The sequence below is a fragment of the Cottoperca gobio genome, unplaced genomic scaffold (genome assembly GCF_900634415.1).
Source record: "Cottoperca gobio unplaced genomic scaffold, fCotGob3.1 fCotGob3_240arrow_ctg1, whole genome shotgun sequence".
NCBI lineage: Eukaryota > Metazoa > Chordata > Actinopteri > Perciformes > Bovichtidae > Cottoperca > Cottoperca gobio.
In genome coordinates this window covers 286,982-310,930 of record NW_021166866.1, presented here as the reverse complement: position 1 = coordinate 310,930, position 23,949 = coordinate 286,982, and the positions used below count along the sequence as shown (strand labels likewise).

The window sequence follows — 23,949 nt, the reverse complement described above, 5'->3', positions numbered from 1 at the left end:
TTTCAACCAGCCCAAACTGTTAACAGATTTGTCATTTAAGTCTAATTTAATAACAGGTGAAAATAGCGTGTAAATAAGGATTACATATTGTCATACATTAATAAAAATAAAACACTGATTTAAAATAGACCAATTGATGGACTGCAAGCTACATCACATGTCTTCTATCCACAGCTCCCACTGTAGGACTGTTTAGTTGTGTTGAGAGCAGGAAACACTTTCTGATTGTTTTTGTTTTAATGTGGAATCGACCCCGTGGGGAAATGAGCTGCAGTACCGCGTTCAGCCACAGCAGAGGGACGACGCGCTGGTGGCGCTGTTCAACATCCGGGCGAGTAAAACACTGCTGTGTAGAACACGTGAGTGCATCAGCGGGACAGGTGTCGGGACAGGTGTTGTGGGTTTCCTCAACTCATTTTAAGATGTCTTCGTCTTGTTGCTTCATACGGAGCATTATCTTGTAATACATAAATAACATGTGTCAGTGACTTGCTGCAAAGTGAACGAACATCAAACTAATTGTAAGACTTTGACAACATGCAGATGATACTTAATGCTCTCTGGCTGTAATGGACATTTATTTATTTATTCTATCTTAACCGCACAATCTCCCATCTTTGATTTCTCAGTGGCAATTATTTAGAGTTTATGAGTGTGTGTGTTCAGATGTGTTGTGTGTGTTCAGATGTGTTGTGTGTCTGCAGCAGCTGTTTGAAGTGAAGGTAGCTTGCAGAGATAAAGATGATGTCTCATTGAAGAATGTCAGCGGCCCCTGGTGGCCGAAACCTGCGAGGGTGACTTTTGCATTTAGATCCTCAACAACCGAAGTTGTTACCTCTTCCCTAACCCTTTAGCCTCTTCTTCTGCAGTACATATTATTCCTGGTGACAGTATTGATATCAGTTCCTCCCGAGCATTATACACTCACCTCTGGTCCTGTGTGCTGAGCGTGTCTAAGGTTAGTCTTAATTGTGTAACTGATTCAATTTAAGTGGAAAAACTATTCTGAATGATTCACATTCAGGAAAATCACCAGAACCACGTCTATAAGAAGAAACTGAAATAAAACACATTCCTAATTGTTGTAAGTTTGAAAGAATATAAAATACCAACTAAATAAACAAAAGTCTTCCACCCACAATTGCAAATTGAAATGTTTATTTAAAATTCATTGCACAGCATGTTTTGTGAATCAATTTCAAATGTAAGAAGAAGAAGAATCGCTTTTTAAAAAATGAAATCTTTTTCCAGGAGGCACAGAAACGAACACTTTACTGTATGATTATTATGAAAGCTTTATAAAGATACTGTATTGTTGGTTATTATCACGTGTTGATTGCACTGCTTAATAAACATCTTGATTGTGCATCTGTTGCAGAAGTGAGAAATGATTCTTGCAGCTCTTTATTTCTCCGCGCTCACGACGGGGCTGAAGGTTTTTGCAGAGTCGGCCATGAACTCCTCGATGTCCTCCACAGTGCGAGGGACGCAGGTCAGCAGCTCGATGCCGTCAGCTGTCACGGCGATGTCATCTTCAATACGAACCTGCAGCCGGTCAAACACGTGCGAGCAAAGAGGAGACGTTCAAAGGCAATCAGTCAACGCTAAATGCATAAAAATGAGCTGCATTTACATACTGACGAGTTTTAATGCACCACAGCTCCTATAGGAATAATATGTTGTACAATTAAATTATGATTAACACAATAACTGCAGGAGGTTTGAGTAAAACGAGCTGTTTGGACGATTATTTCCTGTGAATATTCTCCATCTGTATTATTTCAACAATCATGGAGTTTTGAGTTTGTTGCTAATCGATAACATGGCAGACTGGAAACATTTAGTGCACAGAGAAGAATTAAAACAGTGGCATTATGTAAACAAACATTTAAAGAGTTATAATTCTGATATGTATATCTGGTATTCTGATCGGGACTGAAGTTGGATTATTAATATTAAAATGCTGTTTTATGGCTGTTTATTGACAGATATATTTCTGTCCTCTTACGACACCAGAGCAGACTGACCCCTCCAAAGCCGCGGAAGCGAGCCAGCACTTGGTTGTTGATGAAGCAGCTCTGGGCCGGGTTGGCCAGCGCCTGGTCCAGCAGGTGGTTGATGAAGTAAATGCCGGGCTCCACTGTGAGGACCATCCTCTCCTGCACCAGACGGGCCATCCGGAGACTCCTCAGCCCGGGCTCGTCCACACGCTCCACCCCCTGCACAACGCCACAGATTATGATTTTATGTTTGGATGAATATCCTGCAAGACATCTGCAGACTACATGGAGGGTGGAAGTTAAGCCATGTGCTGCTGTGGAGGGGGGGGGGGGGGGGGGCTGCAAAACTTAGTTAAAGTGAACGCTATATTCAGAATATTTTCACAACCTCTCTGACGGGGAACTGAAGCCGTTACTCGCTCTCTTCAGAGCCACCAGACTCCATACAGTGATTCTACCTGCAGAACACGAGTCGTCGGTCTACAGCTGCTGTATGCACTGCGTTACTGCGTTACAGCGTGACTGCGTTACAGCGTGACTGCGTTACTGCGTGACAGCGTTACTGCGTGACAGCGTTACTGCGTGACAGCGTTACAGCGTGACTGCGTTACTGCGTTACTGCGTTACTGCGTGACAGCGTTACTGCGTTACTGCGTGACAGCGTGACAGCGTTACTGCGTGACTGCGTGACTGCGTTACAGCGTTACTGCGTTACAGCGTTACTGCGTTACTGCGTGACAGCGTTACTGCGTTACAGCGTGACAGAGTTACAGCGTTACTGCGTTACTGCGTGACAGCGTTACTGCGTGACAGCGTTACTGCGTGACAGCGTTACTGCGTTACAGCGTTACTGCGTGACAGCGTTACTGCGTGACAGCGTTACTGCGTTACAGCGTTACTGCGTGACAGCGTTACTGCGTGACAGCGTTACTGCGTTACAGCGTGACAGAGTTACAGCGTTACTGCGTTACTGCGTTACTGCGTGACAGCGTGACTGTTGAATCTAAACTAACAAGTTCTGCAAAGTAAAATGACTTTAAGAGAAGAGTGCAGAGATGTTTATGACGTCTGACGGCGACGTATTCTAAATATAGTTTACACTTAAACGGATATAGATTTGTTTAATACACTCAACATGGATACAACCTCACGTCAAACAATCCGAACTGTCCCTTTAAATATTTGACTAAATCAGTTCTTCAAACCGTAAAATTAATTCTGGGTCAGACTTTGATCAGACGAATGATGTCGGTCCTTTAAGACTGAACGTGCAGTTTGTGTTGCATCGCGTCCGCTGACCGACGTTAACCGTCTTCTGTTCAGACAACATGTTACCCTCATCCTGAACTTGTTCCTGCAGCTTGGCCTCTTTTTGTTCCACTCTCACTTCTACACCGGGGGTCTCTCCATTATTAATGACACATCAATACTGTGGGAACAGGAGTGTGTGTGTGTGTGTGTGTGTGTGTGTGTGTGTTGTGTCACAATGTTTTCAATTCCCACCTCGGGGTATCCTCCCACATCGTGCACGTCGATGCCCAGCAGGTGTCCCAGGCCGTGGGGCATGAAGACGGAGCCCAGGTGGACCTTCAGCATGTCCTCCACGCTGCCACTCAGCATGCCCATCTTCACGAGCTCCTCCAGGTGAACCCGGTCTGCCATGCGGTGCATGTCGGTCCACTTCACACCTTCAACACAAGCAGGTTCGTTAATGACGGAGTGAAGACTCTGAACTTTAAATACAAGTATTCATGTTTCTACTCTTCTCAAAGGTTTGCATTTACAAAGAAACATCTGCAAGAAACAAGTTGTTATTCATGCATATTAATATTAGTCTCTAATATATGTGTTGTATTAAATGTGGACCCCAGGAAGACGAGCTGCGAGGGTCCTATAATAAACTAAAGATGTCCATAACAGACACTTAGCAGGTAACTCGTGCTGCTTGATTACAGTTGAGGTGCTTCTCCCCACTTACTTCACGTTACAGTTCATTTAGCTGAAGCTTAATAAGTGCAAACAATGAAGAGGATACAACTCCTGCAGTCCTGCAGGTGCATCAGCTCGAAATAACCCAACCCAATGTTAGTGCAACATACAAAGAACCCCTTCTGCAGTGAGTGACGTGCACTCGATAGTTCTCTCATCTAGATGATAACCTGGTTTGATGGCAGCCATGACGGCTCGGGAGGATCTGAGGACGGCCTCGTAGACGGCCCTCTGGTCTGGAGTGAACTTGCCGGTGGCGGGGAAGGAGCAGGTGATGTCTGAGGAGTAGCAGTAATACTCTCCGCCCATGTCGAACAGACTGCAGGCGACAAAACATCACAAGGGATTCCGTCACATTTGTGCCCAAAGTGCTGTTGAGTTGTTGCCATGGCAACATGTACACAGAAACAGTAACGAGCGGGCGGACTGCGAGTCGGCTCCCGCAGGGCTGTGCGTGTCAGACCGCGTGAAAGCTGCTCACCACATGTCTCCCGCCGCAATCGTCTTTTCATTGGGAGCTCCGGCGTGACCGTAGTGGAGGATGGAGGAGTTGTTGCCCCTGTTGTTGAACAACAACACAACATGTGATGACAGAACGACTCACGAGAACACGCTGTACTTAAACTGTATTGCACTTATACAATATACTCATAACACACACATTGGTGTACAGACACGGTTAAAGTTTCTCCACACTCGTGTTTCACACAGTAACGGTGAACGTCTGGTGTAACGCCTCTAATGGCAAAACAACATCAAGGGATTCATCCAGACACCCAGACGATGAGCAGATCCTCCTTTTTAAAGCTGTTCATTTGAAAGGCGTCGTCCACTGCCCACTAATCCCCAGGACGTGCTCATTACACACGACCTTTAATACAAAAGGCCAAACAAAGATGAGCAACAAGCGTCTCAGAGTACTTCCTGCTGCTGCTGCTGCGGGACAGGAGAAGGTGGTCTGAGCGTTATTACACATGAAGCCTTACGTTCCACAGATGCAGGTGTACGAGGTGTGACGCATCCCTCCCTTGGCGTAGCAGTAGTGCTGGAACAGGCTGCGGAGAGGAAATGCAAACAATCCTTCAGACAAACCCCCCCCCCAGTGAGAAACAGGAAACTAACATATTTCAGCACCGCAGACATGAGAGGAAAGTGTAACGAGCTGAAGGACGCTCGCTGGCCTCCTCCTGACTGCTTCTTCTTTCAGCACTCGTTTTTAATCGTCACACGTTCAACACATCAAACACTTCAGCAGACGTGTCAGAGCAGCAGGACGAGTGTCCGGGGGCTTTACACACAGGAGGTGGGACGTGTGTGTTTGGACTTCACACAGTTCTTACAGATAAAACCTTTTTAATTCCTCTTGGAAAATAAAATTCAAGTTTTTTTTAGTTTTGTAACATAAACATTACTTTGATTATTTTGGTTCAGCGAAAAAGTGATGATGAAAAACTTTTGTGATTTATTAAAAAATATTTTGAGATTTGAAAAAATGATGTCAGAACATAAACGTCTTGTTTGGATACAAAGCAAGAGAGAAGCAGGAAGTGGAGTTTAAACATGCAGTAGTATTAATTCAGTGACTTCATCAGCAGCGTGTCTAAAGTCACGGGGGAAGAGAAGTTTGTTTCATCAGACGGTAAAATAAAAGAAAGGATCGTTTGAAAGGATGAAACGATCCTTTCACTTACCTCTCCATTTCATATTCTTTCTGTCCAGGCTTCACGTGCTTCATGATCTACGGAGAAGAAGTGATTCAGATAACTAGAGTAGATCTCACGGTTCACCCGGTGTGGTTCCTCTGTTTACCAGACTACACGCGGAGTTCCTCTCGGACCGACGTACAACGTTTGTTTCTAAAAATCTCTCCAAGAGGGGGAAAATATGAGAAGAGTCTGCACAAGTTCTACTCTTCTAATATAATTCACTGACAAGCTATGCACCGGTCTCTGAGTCTTAAAGATTCTATTGTTTATTTTGAAATGTTATGATAGATTTCATGATCCTGCGTGATAAATATAAATAAATAAATAAATATAAATATTAAATATATATATTATATATATTATAAATATATAAATAAATATAGATAAAGAAAGATAGATATATAATAATAAAGAGAGAGGGAGATATAGATATAGTAGAAGATAGAGAGATATATATAGAGATAAATATAGGATATATAATAAATAAAGAAATAAAGAAATATATAAAAAATATATAGATATAAATAAATCAATAAATATAAATATTAAAATAAATATAATAAATCAAGAAATAAAGGAGGTATATAGTATAATATATAGAGATATATATAAAAATATATAAATAAATATATATAAAAAAATATATAAAAATATATATGTATATAAATAAATATATATAAAAATATATATGTATATAAATAAATATATATAAAAATATATATGTATATAAATAAATATATATAAAATATATATATATATAAAAAAAAATATATATATATATATATATATATTTATTTATCAAGCAGGATCATGAAATCTATCATAACATTTCAATTTCCAAATTGTTTTTATATATAAAAAAAGAAAATATATATTATCTAACATTTTGTAATCTACATTAATGAATTATTTGCTGTTCAGTTTGTACGCATCATAAGAAGGTGAAAACACTTTCTTACTGAGCTGCTGTATTACTTTATGAACTCTTCTGTAAGTTTCTTCGTTTCCTTCGTTTATGTGACGCTTCTAACATTAACTGTGGATGATTCCTAAGCGTTCCCTGAAGCGCCTGCTGATTTGGGAGAACAGTTGTGGTCTTTACTGCGACCCTACAGGGAAGCTTGTACCTGAAGACCTGCCAGAGAGGCGTCTCCGGGGACAGATGTGTACAAACACACCTCTGAAACTCCTGATCACACTCGTAGCCACAGGAGTGAAACGCTATCGAACGGCGAGGCCGAGTGACTTCAGAGGACAGATAACGTCGAGAGGTTAACGGCTCCTCAACCCCTGAAGAGGTTATTCACGCTGCTGAAGTGAAATAAAATATTGCTTTAATGTTTCAGCTTATTGGTCAAAGGCTATCTCCGTGTAACCGCCGGCCTCCGAGCGACTGCATGACGGTACAATCGATAGCATTTAAAGCGTTTATAACCTTAAAGGATCCGGACATCTCCAATCCTTCAGGGCGAGCAGTAAACTCAATAAGCTGCACTTCCAAACTCTGGGCCTTTAATTTCATGCTCTTTTCTTTCTTCGGTTGTTTGAACATTTAAAAAACGGACCGACTTCAGCAGCTCGCAGACGTGTATCTGAAGGATCTTACCATTTTATGGGCTTCGCTGGAAATCCTGTTGGTGTAGCGCAGCACCTCCAGCTCCATATCAGTCTTAGTCAGACGGCTGCAGACAGACAGGAGCAGCAGAGGTCATACACACCTCGACACACCTCGACACACTCTCACACACATCGCTGTGCAGCGGCCGTCATCGCTTCCAACACACTGTCTCAAAACTGCTTGAAAAAATAGCAATTTGACCAAGTTCCTGGGAATAAACAAATGTTCAGTGCACGCCTTCACCTGGAGTCCCCCCGCAGCTCGGCTTCTACAACTCCGCCTCCACTTTGTTTTGCACCCACTGAGACAGTTTGTAATTTATCTTTGTAATAAACGCCGCTAATAAAGAACTAATGTCGCGCAGACGTCCCAGGAACACTGCAGATGGAGGTGTTCTGCTTCTGCACGGCTGCAGAACGTGAAAATAAAAAGTAAACCTAAAGTCTAATTATTGAAACTGAAGCTGAGATCAAATCTCCACCAGCTTTATTATAAAAGTTTATACAATAGAAGCACATAAATAACATAAGGTAGTGGTAACCAATAGTAACAGTAATGAAAGCCCATTATAAAGAGGGCCGTGTGAGGGGGGGGGCAGAGCGGTTCAATCAAGTCTTCCTCCCGAGGAGCTGTGCCTCTGAAGCATTCCTCCTTATTTCACAAAATGTCAATTCATCTGGAGGGTGCAAAGTCTAATGCCAAGGACAAGCAGACGAGCACGAAGTCCATTACATCCCTCCCTCCCTCTGCGAGGGGGGGTGAGGGGTGGGGGTGGGGGGGACAAAAACAAGCCGAGATAAACACATTTCCCGTTTCTGATTGCAGACGCAGAACTACTGCAGCTGCAGAGCTCAGAGTTTCAAATCTGTAAAAATGTTTAGTTTGATCTGCAGTCAGCTTTCTGAATTATATTATTAAACACATTTTAATAACTCACCATTCCACAATGACGGGGTGCAGGAGAGTGTTGTTCACTTGGAAGCTGTTCGAAGAAGAAGAAGAAGAAGAAGAAGAAGAAGAAGAAGAAGAAGAAGGAGAAGAAGGAGAAGAAGGAGAAGAAGAAGAAGAAGGAGGAGAAGGAGAAGAAGATTTATAAAACAGGAATTAAGCATCGAGCAAAGTGGAGTAAGAAAGATGTTCAGTCACAACATCACGCACTTGATTTAAACGTATCAAAGGGATATATATATATATATATATATATATATATATAGATATTAGCTCTGCACTAAGTATACGTGCACCACACAAACGGTTCCTGCATGAAGTAGAAGTGACCTGATACCCAACGAGCGAGACCCTTCAGTTAGATTGAGATTCATCAGCATCGCTTGTATCTTTGGTCATAAAAGATAAAAACAATAACATCTCGAGACAAAGTTACATTAATGCAAAGTGCAATCCCACGTACCGACTGATTCCTTCAAAGGAGGCTTCACGGCAGATGCTCCCACTGTCTGTGTTCTGACCTCGCTGCACGGGAACAAGCATTGAGACGTCAGCACGGAGCACGGAGCTGGTTCACGTCTGAACATCCAGCTCCGCTCTCAAAGTGTGAGGCAGAAATATTACACGTCTAATATTCAACAGCGTCAGTGTTTTTGATATGAAGGTGGCAGATGACACCTGCCTGATCAGTAAAACACTCCAGACATTGGATATTAAAGAACTATACGAGTGTAATCATGCAGGTACGATGCACGGTTCTAAGCAGCAGCGTACCAGTGTCAGCAGCGCGGCGGCGCTCAGGTCGGACAGGACGTCAACAATCTGCAGAGAAGCAGACAGGGATTAATTAGAGCAGCGAGACAACAAGCGGCAGCTTCTGCAGAATAAAGGTCAGTTTGGCAGACGTCGCTGCGGCTACGTGTCTCTCTGCTGCGGCTACGTGTCTCTCTGCTGCTCGCTGCATAACAAACGCCAGCTCGTCTGCTAACGGCCGAAATGTCAGATGACAGATCCCCGACTCAGCGCTCAGAGACACGGGTGATATTTGAGCATTGTTATTATTAATACCATGAAAACTCCTCGCTAACCTCTGAACTGCATCTCAAAGCTCAGTTACACTCACACGTATGAACGGCAACAACAACCTGCACAGAAACATCTCATCTCTCATCTGACTTTTTATTTCCCTTCTTTGAGTTTGATTTGATTTACTGGAGAAGAACTTTGTGGAATATAACAGCTGGCTGTCTGTAATTAAAGAGCTCACAACGTGACTCATTGCACAAACTATCGTCACAGATCTAAAAAATATGGATAATAAACAAACTCTTCTAACAATAAATCATAAAAGGAAATCAGCAGCCAGCTCCTTACACGGGAGGAAAAACAATTATTCACAAACAAATATTCATGAAGCACTTTTGATAAAAGTATTAACAGCATCAGTGACACACATGCAGTTATGACACGAGTCCATGTTGTCTAATAATACACGGCAGAGCTGCTCTGCTGACTGAAGTGATCATTAGCACGTTAACCTGAGAATAATTAGGAGACGCAACACCTCCGGCAGGTGCAGACGTGCAGAAATACCAAATATCAGAAGCAGAATGAGTCGTTAACGTTCCCCGTGCAGATATAGACATTTATGTCAAATTAAATCTACGTGGAAGTGATTTAATGGCCACGCTGTTACATTATGTTCTGATTCTATTGTTTTGATTTGTCAGTGTTTCAGAATACGTGTGGAGCCGTCGCTCGCCGCTCCTCAGGGAGTCTGCTGTCAACATCAGATTTCTCTCAAAACAGGCAATTATAGAATGAAATGATCTTCACGTCACGATCCCGCAGTCTGAACACGAGCGCATGTGTTTAGACTAGATTACATTCAGAGAAGTGGAGCTGCAGGTAACACACGGAAGAGTCTCTGGAGACGGTTTGGCGCTCGATCGCTGTCAGGAGTATGAACACAATTATTTTACCAAATGAATTATCGTGACGCTGCGTGAGATCAGTCAATAACCGGTGATGTCATAGTCTGCATGCTCAGCGCTAAACGTGCAGCGACGACACCTTCCCCTGCAGAAGGTGCACACACACACACACACACACACCCAGAGGTTCAAAGATGACCTTTAAAGACTGACTGTGGAGGCGCCAACGTGCACACACACACAGACAGACAGACAGACAGACAGACAGACACACACACACACACCCACACCCTCACACCCACCCACCCACCCACACACACTTACATCACAGACACACCCACACACACACCCACACACTTACATCACAGACACACACACACACACACACACATCACAGACACACACACACACTTACATCACAGACACACACACACACACTTACATCACACACACACCCCCACCCACACACACACACACACACACACTTACATCACAGACACACCCACACCCACACACTTACATCACAGACACACCCACACCCACACATCACACACACACCCCCACCCACCCACACACACACACACACACACACACACACACACACACTTACATCACAGACGTATTGCACCTCATCGACAGCGTACTTCTCCTTGAAGTGCTCTTTAGGAAAGATCCTGTCAACAGATGCAAAACAAACATTTGAACGTTGTGTACTCGTCAGACGACAGAAGGATGGTTTGAGGTTGATAGATCGTGACATGTGAAGAGTCTGCAGGTTCTAATATCCTTTATACAAACACCAGACATACAACACACACTGTTAGTGCTGCGCACGATATTATTTCAGCACCAACAGAAACTGAACTGTTTCTGTATTTATGGAAGTTTAAACATCGTGTTGTGTTCCAGTGAGAAGCACGAGCTGCATCTTGTGGACATTTCTTTATATTTCAACAGATCTACAGCGACAATAACAGTTAAATAAATGTTCAGCAATTTTGTCATTTGTTATTAAACTGATATTTTATCAGATGCATAAACAAAACAACACAACCGTGTGCGCAGCGTTTCTTTTACAAACGCTCAGCTTGTGTTCAATATTCTTCTTCATCCACAAGTTCACGTCATTTAAAAGTTGTATTTTTGACGATTCGCAGGACGATTCATAATTTACAAAACTAGAATTACAACTTCTTTACAGAAGCCTAAAAAGACTTTATTAAAAAGTAACTTTATTTATTAAAATGTCTGTTTTCTTCCACATGTGCAGCGTGGGGCGGAGCAGGCCTGATATACACGTGTTCAATGTGTTCTTGCACGTGCAACATGTAATAAAATAAGAACGCATGTGTGTGAGTGTAGGAGAAGTAACTGTCGCACACGACTTCTCTCCAGTTACAGCTCGCAGCTCTGACGGTTGTCGGCCGCTCGCGACTCACTCTCCCATCCACGTGGCGTAGCTCTCGGGCAGTTTGGGAACAAAAAGGATGGATTTCCCAGAGTCCACATCAATGGATCCATAACAGTCGGGCTCGGTGACTCCGAACGCCCAGTGGAAGAAGGACTCCTGCAGAACACAGAGAAGCAGGCCGAGCGTTAGTGAAGGGACATCATGAGAACGAGAGGAACTCACTGCTGCTCACGTTACCACTAAACAAAACAGGACACGCCGTCCGTGTTTGGAGCGAGGAGATTAACACGGCGAGAGAAGACAAGAGGTGGACGTCAGGATTACACACACGGACTTACACTCTTCATCATATTCTCACGGGATCTCGTGATATCGCAAATCCAGCTGCAAGGTCCCGTGATGTGAGAAAACATGGAGGAGAGTGAAGTAGTGAATACAGAGCAGCAGCAGGAGGAGGAGGAGGAGGAGGAAGAAGAAGAGGAGGAGGAGGAGGAGGAGCTCTGGTTACATGATTACGAGACGTTTGCACTGAAGTTTATTTCAACAGTTGTTTTTTTGTTTTGTGTGTCGTCAGCTTTTAGAAATGAAAGAAATCCTGCAGGAAAAGTCTCTTTTTCTTTTGATAAACTCAAATATACGTCTGTTGTGTCGCAGACGGGATTCATTCGCACCTGTAACACTTGAAATGATTGTTCAGGGAACTCACTGGTTACACGGACGACCCACCTGTCTGAAAAGGAGGTCCGTGTCCGTGCAGAACCTCTGCTTCTGCTCTCCTCCCTGCAGCAGCACCAGGGACCGCGGCTCCACTCCATCTTTGTCTTTCAGCCCGCAGCACAGGCGGCGACGGTTCTCTGCGAACAGAGCGGCCGACACCCTCAGGGTGTCCTTCCCCAGCCAGTAGACGGGTCTGCGAGGACACGGAGGTTTTTAAAACACACCAGGTTTAACATTCAACATGTTGTTTTGTGTACCATTTATTTTTGGATTTGTTAAGTTCCTGAGAAACAAAAGGGAAATCCAAGCAATTACATTTATTATAATTATATTTGTTATATTTGTGTTTGTTTAACTTGAACTTGTTATTCTTGAATTGAGAAATAAAAACTTTAGTACAAATAGTTTATTTCTGCACGTTTCGCATGAACACAAGTTTCCTTTTAAAGATAAAAACTTTATAAACTTAAACACTGTCATCATCTTCCACGCTGCCCTTTAACGCACAGCTGGAGCTCGCTCCTCTGTGGAATCAAGAATCATTTAGAATCGAATCGTTAAGCACAGAAAGATTCAGTAATCCTCAGGTTCAGCGAGTTAAGCTACAGACACAGATAAACATCCTCGGAAGTGATAGTAGTTATAAATCTTGCTCTCTGACCACGGCTTTACAGCTGATAAGATAACAAACATGGCGTATCTGATTCTGGACTCTACCAAAGGTTAATCCACAACCTCATGGTGCTTTATGGCTCAGGGACTTCATGCGCTGCCGGCCGAGGGGACAGGTACAGGGACAGGTGAGGACGGATCAGCCTCATGGGGGAGACTTATCTTTTTATTGGAGGAGGGAGATACAATCATGCACCCTGCAGGGAAATAGCTCAGGGATGTAGAAATAAAGAAATACTGCATATTAAACTATGTTAATGTTTTATTGTGGTGTTGTTGAAGCGTTGCTGGTGGTGTCATGCATTGCATAATGTCACAAAGTGTTCCTGGTGTTTGTTCCGCCAATAAATGCTGATTGCTCACAACTTCTTGAGACGCAGCAGATTCCTGTTCTATCTGATGATCATGTGTCGCGCGGGATCTCTGGATACTTATTGCAATAAATTCAACAAATAATACACGTTTAAAAAACAGGTTTTGCAGATACGATTACCCTTCACCTACAATATTATTAAAATATTTCCTAATTGGACACCGAGCTTAGCGAAGTCAAATCAAATCAAATGTATTTATACAGCCCAATATCACAAATTCTACATTTGTCTCAGTGTTTACAGACTGTACAGGATACATCTGAAGTAACATCTTTAAATGTAGTAAAAGATAAAACAACAATATTCATAATCAAACTTGCAATAAATACATGTTGTAGTCTGGAATCAGAAAGCTCAACTCACTGTGCTGCAGCCATGTTGCTGTGCTGGTCCATCTGTCACGTGCTGACGGGAGTCACGTGAGCTTTGCTCTGGCGCTCAACAGCTGACATTGTGCTGCGTTCAGGGATTCAGGAAATACCAGCTTCAACGGTGAAGTTTCACTGAGAGACTCTTAAAATGCTGTTTTTCCCATTTAGACTGTCGCCTTCATAATATTTAGAAACCGTAAAATGAAAAGATGAGCTAATGAAAATACTTCACCCTCTAAATGTTATATTATTGTCAGTAGGCCTACTGTTGCCAATAAGTATAAAACTGGTTATATATTTTGTGTTCTTACAATATACAAAACAATACAGTACGGAGCAGCAAGTTAACAAACACGTACAGAGAATACAACAGAAGCCACATGCAGTGGTTTGGTAAAGTATAAAGTTAAGTCCACTAAGGCTACAACGCCTTAACATGTAAATATTGTTGCTTTGAGAATCAGATAAATGAAGCAAAAACAACTCATTTTTTTTATATATGAAATGGCTATAATAAAGGCTACAGAGTCATGCAGACATAATGCAGCTCTCATGTCTTTGTTTAAATCTTTATCATCTGCACTTATGCATTTCATTTTTTCTAATTCCCAAGAGGAAGAAGTCACACAGAAGATCTGCTTTCAGTTCTTTTTTTGTATAACGTGCTGAGGAAGTGAAATGATCCACGTCATGGATATGAATGAGCATGAAGACAGTTACACCATGTTCTATAACCTAACGGGAACACACCATGTGTGCCCTCAAAACGTCTAGTAAATACTCTCAGTTATACAGCCTACATGTTCATCTCAGAGTAGCAGATCTTATACATATTAAAACCTGAATATTCAACAAACTAAATCTAATGCTGTACAGTATACTCTTTTGATTGTATTTGCCAATGGTGCTTTTACAGTAAAGACAGTAGGGGGAGATGCAACTCTCTTTTGACACAATGCAGGGAGAGTTTGAGAAATATTTAATTATTAGGAGTGACTCTGCAGATACATGATGCAGGTAACATTTGAGTAATAACACACAGGCATAGATGACGGACTGTCAACAGGGTCGGCACACTTACAGTGAAACATGTGCGGCTTGCAATGAAACATGTGCAGCATCAGGACATTTTGATTTGAATAGTTTCATAAACACTATAATCTACTAATCCAGGAAGATGGAAGTTATCTTTAAGAGGAGACACTGCAGGTGAACAGGGTAAACATGTCAACTAACAGATATCACCATGACACCTCACCAGTTGATAACTTACTCTAAGAAATGTATGTTATGTAATATAATGTTATGTTTAAATATCTAATGCTAACTTTTGGTGAATTTAGGACAAATCTACAGACGTAAATGGACAAAGTTAGTTTAATAAACCCCTAAATGTGGATTTGTTTTCTTTCCACTAGTCTGAAAGAAGACGTGTTGTGAAAGCAAAGTTGCTTCTGGACTGGAAGATAGTGAAGTACTACTATTACTTAATAATAAGAAGAGTATAAAATATTTGCAAAATGTCATGGGTCCATGACTAAACTCTTTATAAGTGTGCACTTGTTATTTGGACTTCATATTTTGCACAGTGAAGACTTATTTAGATATCCAGATATTATTAATAAGACTCCTAACCTTTCCATCACCTTTCTGCCGGTGTGGTCTCCGTTAAATGAGGCCATTGCTCTCACTAAGTTTTGCCTAATTTGAACTAGAGGCAGTTTTACCCAGTAAGTTTATTAGTCATTATATTCATGTTCATATATTGGACACTTTTGAAAAGGCCAAAGTACAATCCAATTATTGCAATCCTTGTTTTTCTTGCAAAATACAATAACGTTACAGAAAAGCCGAATTAGTTCACAGACAAATCAATGGCTCGATGCAGCTTCCTTCCTGGCATGGAACAGGAATATATGGTGAGTCAGTAATACATTACATTACATTATAGTACATTACATTATAGTACAGTACATTACATTACATTACATTACACTACATTACATTATATTATATTACATTACATTATATTGCATTACATTATATTACATTACATTACAGTACATTACATTATAGTACATTACAATTACATTATAGTACAATACATTACATTACATTATATTTTATAATGCATTACAGTACAGTACATTACATTACATTACATTATAGTACATTACAATTACATTATAGTACAATACATTACATTACATTATATTTTATAATGCATTACAGTACAGTACATTACATTACATTACATTATATTACATTACATTATATTACATTACATTACAATACAGTACATTACATTATATTACAATACATTACAGTACATTACATTACAATACAGTACATTACATCACAGTACATTACATCACAGTACATTACATTACATTACATTACATCACAGTACATCACATTACATTACATTATATTACAATACATTACAGTACATTACATTACAATACAGTACATTACATCACAGTACATTACATCACAGTACATCACATTACATTACATTACAATACAGTACATTACATTACATTACAGTACATTACATCACAGTACATTACATTACAATACAGTACATTACATTACGTTACAGTACAGTATAGTACAGTACATTACATTATATTATATTACATTACAGTACATTACATTACATCACAGTACATTACATTACATTACAATACAGTACATTACATTACATTACGTTAGAATTAGAATATTCATTTTAGAATAATATATACTGTATGATCACAATGTATATATATAAACAATTTTTCCGTCTGAAATGTAGTGGAGTAGATGTAGAAAGTAGTATAAAATGGAAATACTCAAGTACAATTACATACGAAATTACAGTAGTTGAGTAAACAAACTTAGTGATGTACTGTACACTCATAACTTTGTCCCCCCCCCCCCCATAGTTGGCTCCTGGCAGAAAGTGCTGCTGGTAGTACAAAGAAAGACTCTGGGACAGCAGGCAGCGAGCCACCACTGTCACTGTACACTGAGTGCCAATTCCCTTGCATCCTACATTTTATCTGTAGTGCCAGCTGTAAGTTGTGTTGATACAGTTGTGCAGCTCGGCTTTGAACTCTGTACTTTTCTCCTTGCGGGCGTTGGACATTTGCAATGGAAGGAGGAGCATCCTCAAAGACACTAGGACTTTCAGGACACAAAACAAAAAGCGGCAAAATGAATACACACGTTAGCGAGAAAGTAGGGTAGCTTCGGATACACAAGCGAAACATTTCAAGTGAGAAACATTTAAAAGAATCTTTTTCACAGGACATGAATTAAGCTCTGATGGCTTGTGACTGTAAAGTTGCTGATTTGTCGGCTCAAACCTCCAACAGTTATTTATTTACATATTTACTTCATAATCTTGCTTTATTTTGCATCATATGCACCCTGACTGCCAGCCGCCCCCTCCAATTCCCAACATACACACATGTACACACTTTTCTATCTGTCACCCAGTTATGTAAAAAAATAAATATTTTCAATATTAATCAAGAAGAAAAAAGGGATTCACCTGGTAAGTATAGTGAGTATAGTAAGGATAGTAAGTATAGTAAGGATAGTAAGTATAGTGAGTATAGTAAGGATAGTAAGGATAGTAAATATAGTGAGTATACTAAGGATAGTAAGTATAGTAAGTATAGTGAGTATACTAAGGATAGTAAGTATAGTAAGTATAGTGAGTATACTAAGGATAGTGAGTATAGTGAGTATAGTAAGGATAGTAAATATAGTGAGTATAGTAAGTATACTAAGGATAGTAAGTATAGTAAGTATAGTGAGTATAGTGAGTATAGTAAGCATAGTGAGTATAGTAAGTATAGTAAGGATAGTAAGGATAGTAAATATAGTGAGTATAGTAAGTATACTAAGGATAGTAAGTATAGTGAGTATAGTAAGGATAGTAAATATAGTGAGTATAGTAAGTATACTAAGGATAGTAAGTATAGTAAGTATAGTGAGTATAGTAAGGATAGTAAGTATAGTGAGTATAGTAAGTATACTAAGGATAGTAAGTATAGTGAGTATAGTAGGTATAGTGAGTATAGTAAGGATAGTAAATATAGTGAGTATAGTAAGTATACTAAGGATAGTAAGTATAGTGAGTATAGTAAGGACAGTAAGTATAGAGAGTATAGTGAGTATAGTAAGGATAGTAAGTATAGTGAGTATAGTAAGGATAGTAAATATAGTGAGTATAGTAAGTATACTAAGGATAGTAAGTATAGTGAGTATAGTAAGGATAGTAAATATAGTGAGTATAGTAAGTATACTAAGGATAGTAAGTATAGTAAGTATAGTGAGTATAGTAAGGATAGTAAGTATAGTGAGTATAGTAAGTATACTAAGGATAGTAAGTATAGTAAGTATAGTGAGGATAGTAAGTATAGTGAGTATAGTAAGGATAGTAAGTATAGTGAGTATAGTAAGTATACTAAGGATAGTAAGTATAGTGAGTATAGTAAGGACAGTAATTATAGTGAGTATAGTGAGTATAGTGAGTATAGTGAGTATAGTAAGTATAGTGAGTATAGTGAGTATAGTAAGTATAATAAGTATTAGTATAGTCAGTATAGTAAGTATAGAAGTATAGTAAGTAATAAGTATAGTGAGTATAGTAAGTAATAAGTATAGTGGTAGTAAGTATAGTGAGTATAGTAAGTATAATAAGTATAGTGAGTATAGTAAGTATAATAAGTATAGTGAGTATAGTAAGTATAATAAGTATAGTGAGTATAGTAAGTATAGTAAGTATAGTAAGTATAATAAGTATAGTGAGTATAGTAAGTATAATAAGTATAGTGAGTATAGTAAGTATAGTAAGTATAGTAAGTATAATAAGTATAGTGAGTATAGTAAGTATAATAAGTATAGTGAGTATAGTAAGTATAGTAAGTATAATAAGTATAGTGAGTATAGTAAGTATAGTAAGTATAGTGAGTATAGTAAGTATAATAAGTATAGTAAGTATAATGAGTATAGTGAGTATAGTAAGTATAATAAGTATAGTGAGTATAGTAAGTATAGTAAGTATAATAAGTATAGTGAGTATAGTAAGTATAATAAGTATAGTGAGTATAGTAAGTATAGTAAGTATAGTAAGTATAGTAAGTATAGTAAGTATAGTAAGTATAGTAAGTATAGTGAGTATAGTAAGTATAGTAAGTATAATAAGTATAGTGAGTATAGTAAGTATAGTAAGTATAGTGAGTATAGTAAGTATAATAAGTATAGTGAGTATAGTAAGTATAGTAAGTATAATAAGTATAGTGAGTATAATAAGTATAGTGAGTATAGTAAGTATAGTAAGTATAGTAAGTATAGTGAGTATAGTAAGTATAGTAAGTATAGTAAGTATAGTAAGTATAATAAGTATAGTAAGTATAATAAGTATAGTAAGTATAGTAAGTATCATAAGTATAGTGAGTATAGTAAGTATAGTAAGTATAGTGAGTATAGTACGTATAATAAGTATAATGAGTATAATAAGTATAGTGAGTATAGTAAGTATAATAAGTATAGTGAGTTATAGTAAGTATAGTAAGTATAATAAGTATAGTAAGTATAGTAAGTATAGTAAGTATAATAAGTATAATAAGTATAGTGAGTATAGTGAGTATAGTAAGTATAATAAGTATAGTGAGTATAATAAGTATAGTGAGTATAGTAAGTATAATAAGTATAGTAAGTATAGTAAGTATAATAAGTATAATAAGTATAGTAAGTATAGTAAGTATAGTAAGTATAGTGAGTATAGTAAGTATAGTAAGTATAGTGAGTGTAGTAAGTATAATAAGTATAGTGAGTATAGTAAGTATAATAAGTATAGTGAGTATAATAAGTATAGTGAGTATAGTAAGCATAATAAGTATAGTAAGTATAGTAAGTATAGTGAGTATAGTAAGTATAGTGAGTATAATAAGTATAGTGAGTATAGTAAGCATAATAAGTATAGTGAGTATAATAAGTATAGTGAGTATAGTAAGCATAATAAGTATAGTAAGTATAGTAAGTATAGTGAGTATAGTAAGTATAGTGAGTATAATAAGTATAGTGAGTATAGTAAGCATAATAAGTATAGTGAGTATAGTAAGTATAATAAGTATAGTGAGTATAATAAGTATAGTGAGTATAGTAAGCATAATTAGTATAGTAAGTATAGTGAGTATAGTAAGTATAGTAAGTATAGTAAGTATAGTGAGTATAGTAAGTATAGTAAGTATAGTGAGTATAATAAGTATAGTGAGTATAGTAAGCATAATAAGTATAGTGAGTATCGTAAGTATAATAAGTATAGTGAGTATAATAAGTATAGTGAGTATAATAAGTATAGTGAGTATAATAAGTATAGTGAGTATAGTAAGCATAATGAGTATAGTAAGTATAATAAGTATAGTAAGTATAGTAAGTATAGTAAGTATAGTGAGTATAGTAAGTATAGTAAGTATACCGAGTATAGCAGTCAAAAGCCCTGAGCTTCTGTATCTCAAGCTAATGAACAAACTGAACTCAAACACCGGCTCAAACACCAAACAAGACTTAACCCTCAGAGTTGGAGCCATTTTGCGTTATTGTTGGCATTTATTATTATTTGGTTTAAACACTGTAATATCATTTTGGACACTTGGTGGCGGTGATCAAATGCACTCGGCTGTCTGTATATAAGGGGGCACAGGTGACAGGAAATAGGTGATAGCACACAGGTGGAGAGAGCAAACAGTTCTCACCAGACTGAACCAGCTATAGACATCCTTTGAACCGCAAACCAACCATATCTTCAACTGGAAGCTCTATACCTGCGTCAGAACCCACACACCTTCCTGTGTAGATGGCATGAGAGCATTGGAACATTGGAAATTGGAACATTTCCCATAACATTCATCAAGCAAGACGGAGGTTGTTGAAGGCCACTCCTGGAGGCAAACGTGTGTTCCTTCTTACCTATAACTATTTCCAAAGAATAAATAGTTCTTAGTCAACATGCACAATTTAATAAAACTTTTTACATCCAAGGGGGATGAGAGATCAGATAACTTTAAGAGTCCTCCAGAAACTAACCCAGTCCCTCTTCTATTAAAATGCTTCAGTCAATTATGCAGATAGTGGAGTGTGGCGAGAAGCACTATTGACTCAGATTATTTACTCTCTTCAGATGACCATAAGAGGGTTTATTTAAAACACAGAAATCTTCCTGTAGGCCGATGTGTTCTGCTGAGTGGCTCCTTACTGTAATACCTTCTGCTGCGAGTGACTGAAATGTGAAGCATGAACTTTTGCCACCGGGCATCAAACCACCATATAAACAAAAACATAATTATAGAAATATACTTATTCCCATTAAAATTCAGATCATATTATCACTATTATTGCGCCAATACTACAGCAATTCCTAGATTAGAGCATGGATGGGAATGGTAAAAAAAAAAGTAGCTATGTGTCTTTCTTAAGACTTATTCCCTCCTTTGTTTAACTAATGTGCCTTAAACAGGTTTCATTTATTCATTCATAAATTTAGTCATACTCCCAATCTCTCAGTTTTAGTTAGTGCGTGACCATCAGCCAATCGGGAATATAAATTGCACGGCTGAAGGCGCTTTCTCCCGAGATGCTGGATGACAGTGTAACGCTGTGCGTGTACCGGCGAGCTCAGGTGTGAAGGAAAGCAGAAACATGAATGTGAATGAGGGGAGTGCTGAAAACAGAAATATTTGGAATTTAAAATAGCTTGTAAATAAATAAATAAGTAAATATATAAAAAACTGAATGAAATCATCAGGTGAATAATTATGAGATTTCTTTCTATTTTTTAGATAACACGACACAACAGGACACCTTTATAAACATTGTGTTTATGTTTATGATGACAGCATTTGAGGATCAGAGAAAATGCTAAACAACCTCAGAGCGCTCTTATACGTCTTCATCATCTGAAGCACTTTCTTCTTTCCTTACTCCTCCTTTCATGGTCTGCAGCTTTCCATCGTTACAAAGTGTTCTCTAATCATCACACAAGCAGGAACATCAAGCATTTCTGCTCTTCTGACCACTTGGAATTAGTATCAGTATGTCTTCTACAAGATGTGAATTAATAAGTGATGTGCACTGCATTTCTGCTCCTGTGTGTAAGTTTGAGCTTGAAACACTTCCATCAATTTAAGACAAAAGAAAAGCCGTATTTATTTGTCATTTGCAGTTATTCGCAAAGTAATCTACATAAACTGCCTAATAACAAAGCAAGGGAAGATATGAATGTGGATTTACAACACGAGGTATATCGGGTTGTGGGTCAGCGCTTATTATTCAGATTAATTATTCTGATAAACTTGTTCATAAAGCGCTTACAGTTTCATTGTTCATTGATTTCAGAAAAAGAATCAGGCCGACACGGTAGGAACAATAGCACTGTTGATTGAATATTGTGCTATATAATGCAGAGATCTCCACCTGCATGGAAACACTGATCACTATCTGAAAAACCACACAAAGGGCTGATTAAACAGAATAATAGGAATTGTAGCTAAAGCTCCCTCAGTTGGGGGTCTGTTTGAGGAAGAGTTACGCTGATTAGTAGCTCCTGAAGCAGATGCGTAGAAAGCTAATTACTACAACACCCTCCACTCCAGTGAGAAAGAAAAGTTGTTTTGATACTGATACATATGAGCAGCACAGGGAACATCACACACTTCCTCAGAGTGAAGGGGGGGGGGTGCACCTTAAATGTGGCAAGGTGCATATTTCGTGCTTTTACTTCTTCTTCTCTGTGTTTCACTGGGTGGACATCACCGTCCTACAATTTAAATCATCTTGATAACTCTTTTGGTCTCAACTGTATGGTCTTGTGAAATGTGGTGTCCCACAGGGAGAAGTACTTGGACCACTTTAGTTTTGTGTGAACCTATAGTTCTGTCTCTCGGTCAGATGACATGATTATTATTATTACCTTAATAGTTACCAAGGTAACTTGTAACTGAGACTTACGTGTTTTGGTCTCAGTTAGTCTCTTTGTTTTTCTGTTTTTGTCACGATCTTGTAAATACTTCCTATTTTATTTTGAAATGTTCACTCCCCCGTGTGTCATGTCTTGTTTGACTTCCTGTCCTTGTGGTTTTACCTCTCCCTGTGATTGTTGATTTGATCCTCCTGTGTTTGCCTTTCTCTCCCAGCTGTGTCTCGTTCCCTCCTCATGCCTCCTCGTGCCTCCTCGTGCCTCCTTGTGCCTCCTCGTACCTCCTCGTGCTTCCTCGTGCCTCCTCGTGCTTCCTTGTGTTTTTGTATTATCTTAGCTTGCTCCCTCAGTTTTGTTTTTGTACCTGTATTTTGAATTCAGCTTTGTTATATTAAAGCTCACTCTTTGTTATAATCATCGTCTGTTTTACTGCATTTTGGTCCTCACCTTTTCCCCGGCCTGACAGTTTAATAGAATTTTTTTGTTTTTTATGAATTTAGTGGAAGGGTGTGTCATGGGCCAAGGAAGAACCCATTACATTTTGGAATGGATCCGAAACACGGTGCAGATACACAAACTGAGTTTCACTTTTGTGAAAATTGCAAGATAAAGCAATTGTGCTGCATTCATTAGGTGTCATCGTAATTGTAAAACTCACCTGACTCACCTGACTCACCTGATCTGTTATCTTTGTTCTTCGTTGTCGCGCAAATACTGGAAACACTGATTAACAAAATAAGCCTACAACACATTGTAGCGTCCATGTTGTTTCCACATTCTGACTTAAAACTCTTGAACACACCGAAGACTGGAGAATCGGACCATCCGAGGATCACGTGAATGCACCATTGGTCTTGGCAGCCATCTTCCTCCCAACGTTTTGATACATTTGATTGACATTTATTGGATTGGATAATTTATTAGTCCAAATGTGTTTGGTTTCAGCCTTGAAAAGGTCATAGCAATGATGTGATGTTAGGATTCTATAAAGATATTATACAATATTTGAAGATGCCATTTCTTGACAGTTGCACGCTGTATGTAGGATGGGAAAGAGAATTTGTGGCCACATGTGTGACAATCCGAATCAATCTTGATTTGGCAGGTGGAGTGGATCTGTTAAGGCCACATGTACACTGCTCATAGGTCAGTTTACTTTCATCTTCATGCACCTACACAGACTATTCACTCATGTATAGTTTGTCCGGGTTGTTTGACTAAACCCTTGGGGAAATCAT

General features: G+C 38.9%; 1 protein-coding gene across 2 annotated transcripts; it reads right to left on the bottom strand.

Annotated features, from left to right (window-relative positions):
- Positions 1 to 1,141: 1,141 nt before the first annotated feature.
- On the bottom strand, positions 1,142 to 13,846 carry pepd (peptidase D). 2 transcript variants are annotated; one of them, XM_029426790.1, is made up of 15 exons: positions 13,733 to 13,846; positions 12,333 to 12,516; positions 11,635 to 11,762; positions 10,806 to 10,869; positions 9,036 to 9,083; positions 8,725 to 8,786; positions 8,251 to 8,295; positions 7,302 to 7,377; positions 5,681 to 5,727; positions 4,976 to 5,044; positions 4,471 to 4,548; positions 4,160 to 4,308; positions 3,504 to 3,688; positions 2,028 to 2,219; positions 1,142 to 1,545 (listed from the first exon to the last, which is right to left on the bottom strand). In XM_029426790.1, exons 1-15 carry the CDS (start codon positions 13,762 to 13,764, stop codon positions 1,405 to 1,407), a joined length of 1,500 nt encoding a protein of 499 aa, XP_029282650.1. In that variant the 5' UTR covers positions 13,765 to 13,846; the 3' UTR covers positions 1,142 to 1,404. The 2 variants fall into 2 exon arrangements, with proteins under 2 accessions (XP_029282650.1, XP_029282651.1); XM_029426791.1 differs by having other exon boundaries at positions 12,333 to 12,534; positions 13,733 to 13,761.
- Between the last annotated feature and the right edge of the window lie 10,103 nt (positions 13,847 to 23,949).

Excerpts from the sequence above, each read along its gene's own strand:
- pepd (XM_029426790.1), bottom strand. The coding sequence starts at position 13,764 with ATGGACCAGCACAGCAACATGGCTGCAGCACA. Across the intron at positions 11,763-12,332 it reads CGGACCTCCTTTTCAGACAG|GAGTCCTTCTTCCACTGGGC; the intron begins GTGGGTCGTCCG and ends TGTGTTCTGCAG. Across the intron at positions 4,309-4,470 it reads ATTGCGGCGGGAGACATGTG|TCTGTTCGACATGGGCGGAG; the intron begins GTGAGCAGCTTT and ends TGTCGCCTGCAG.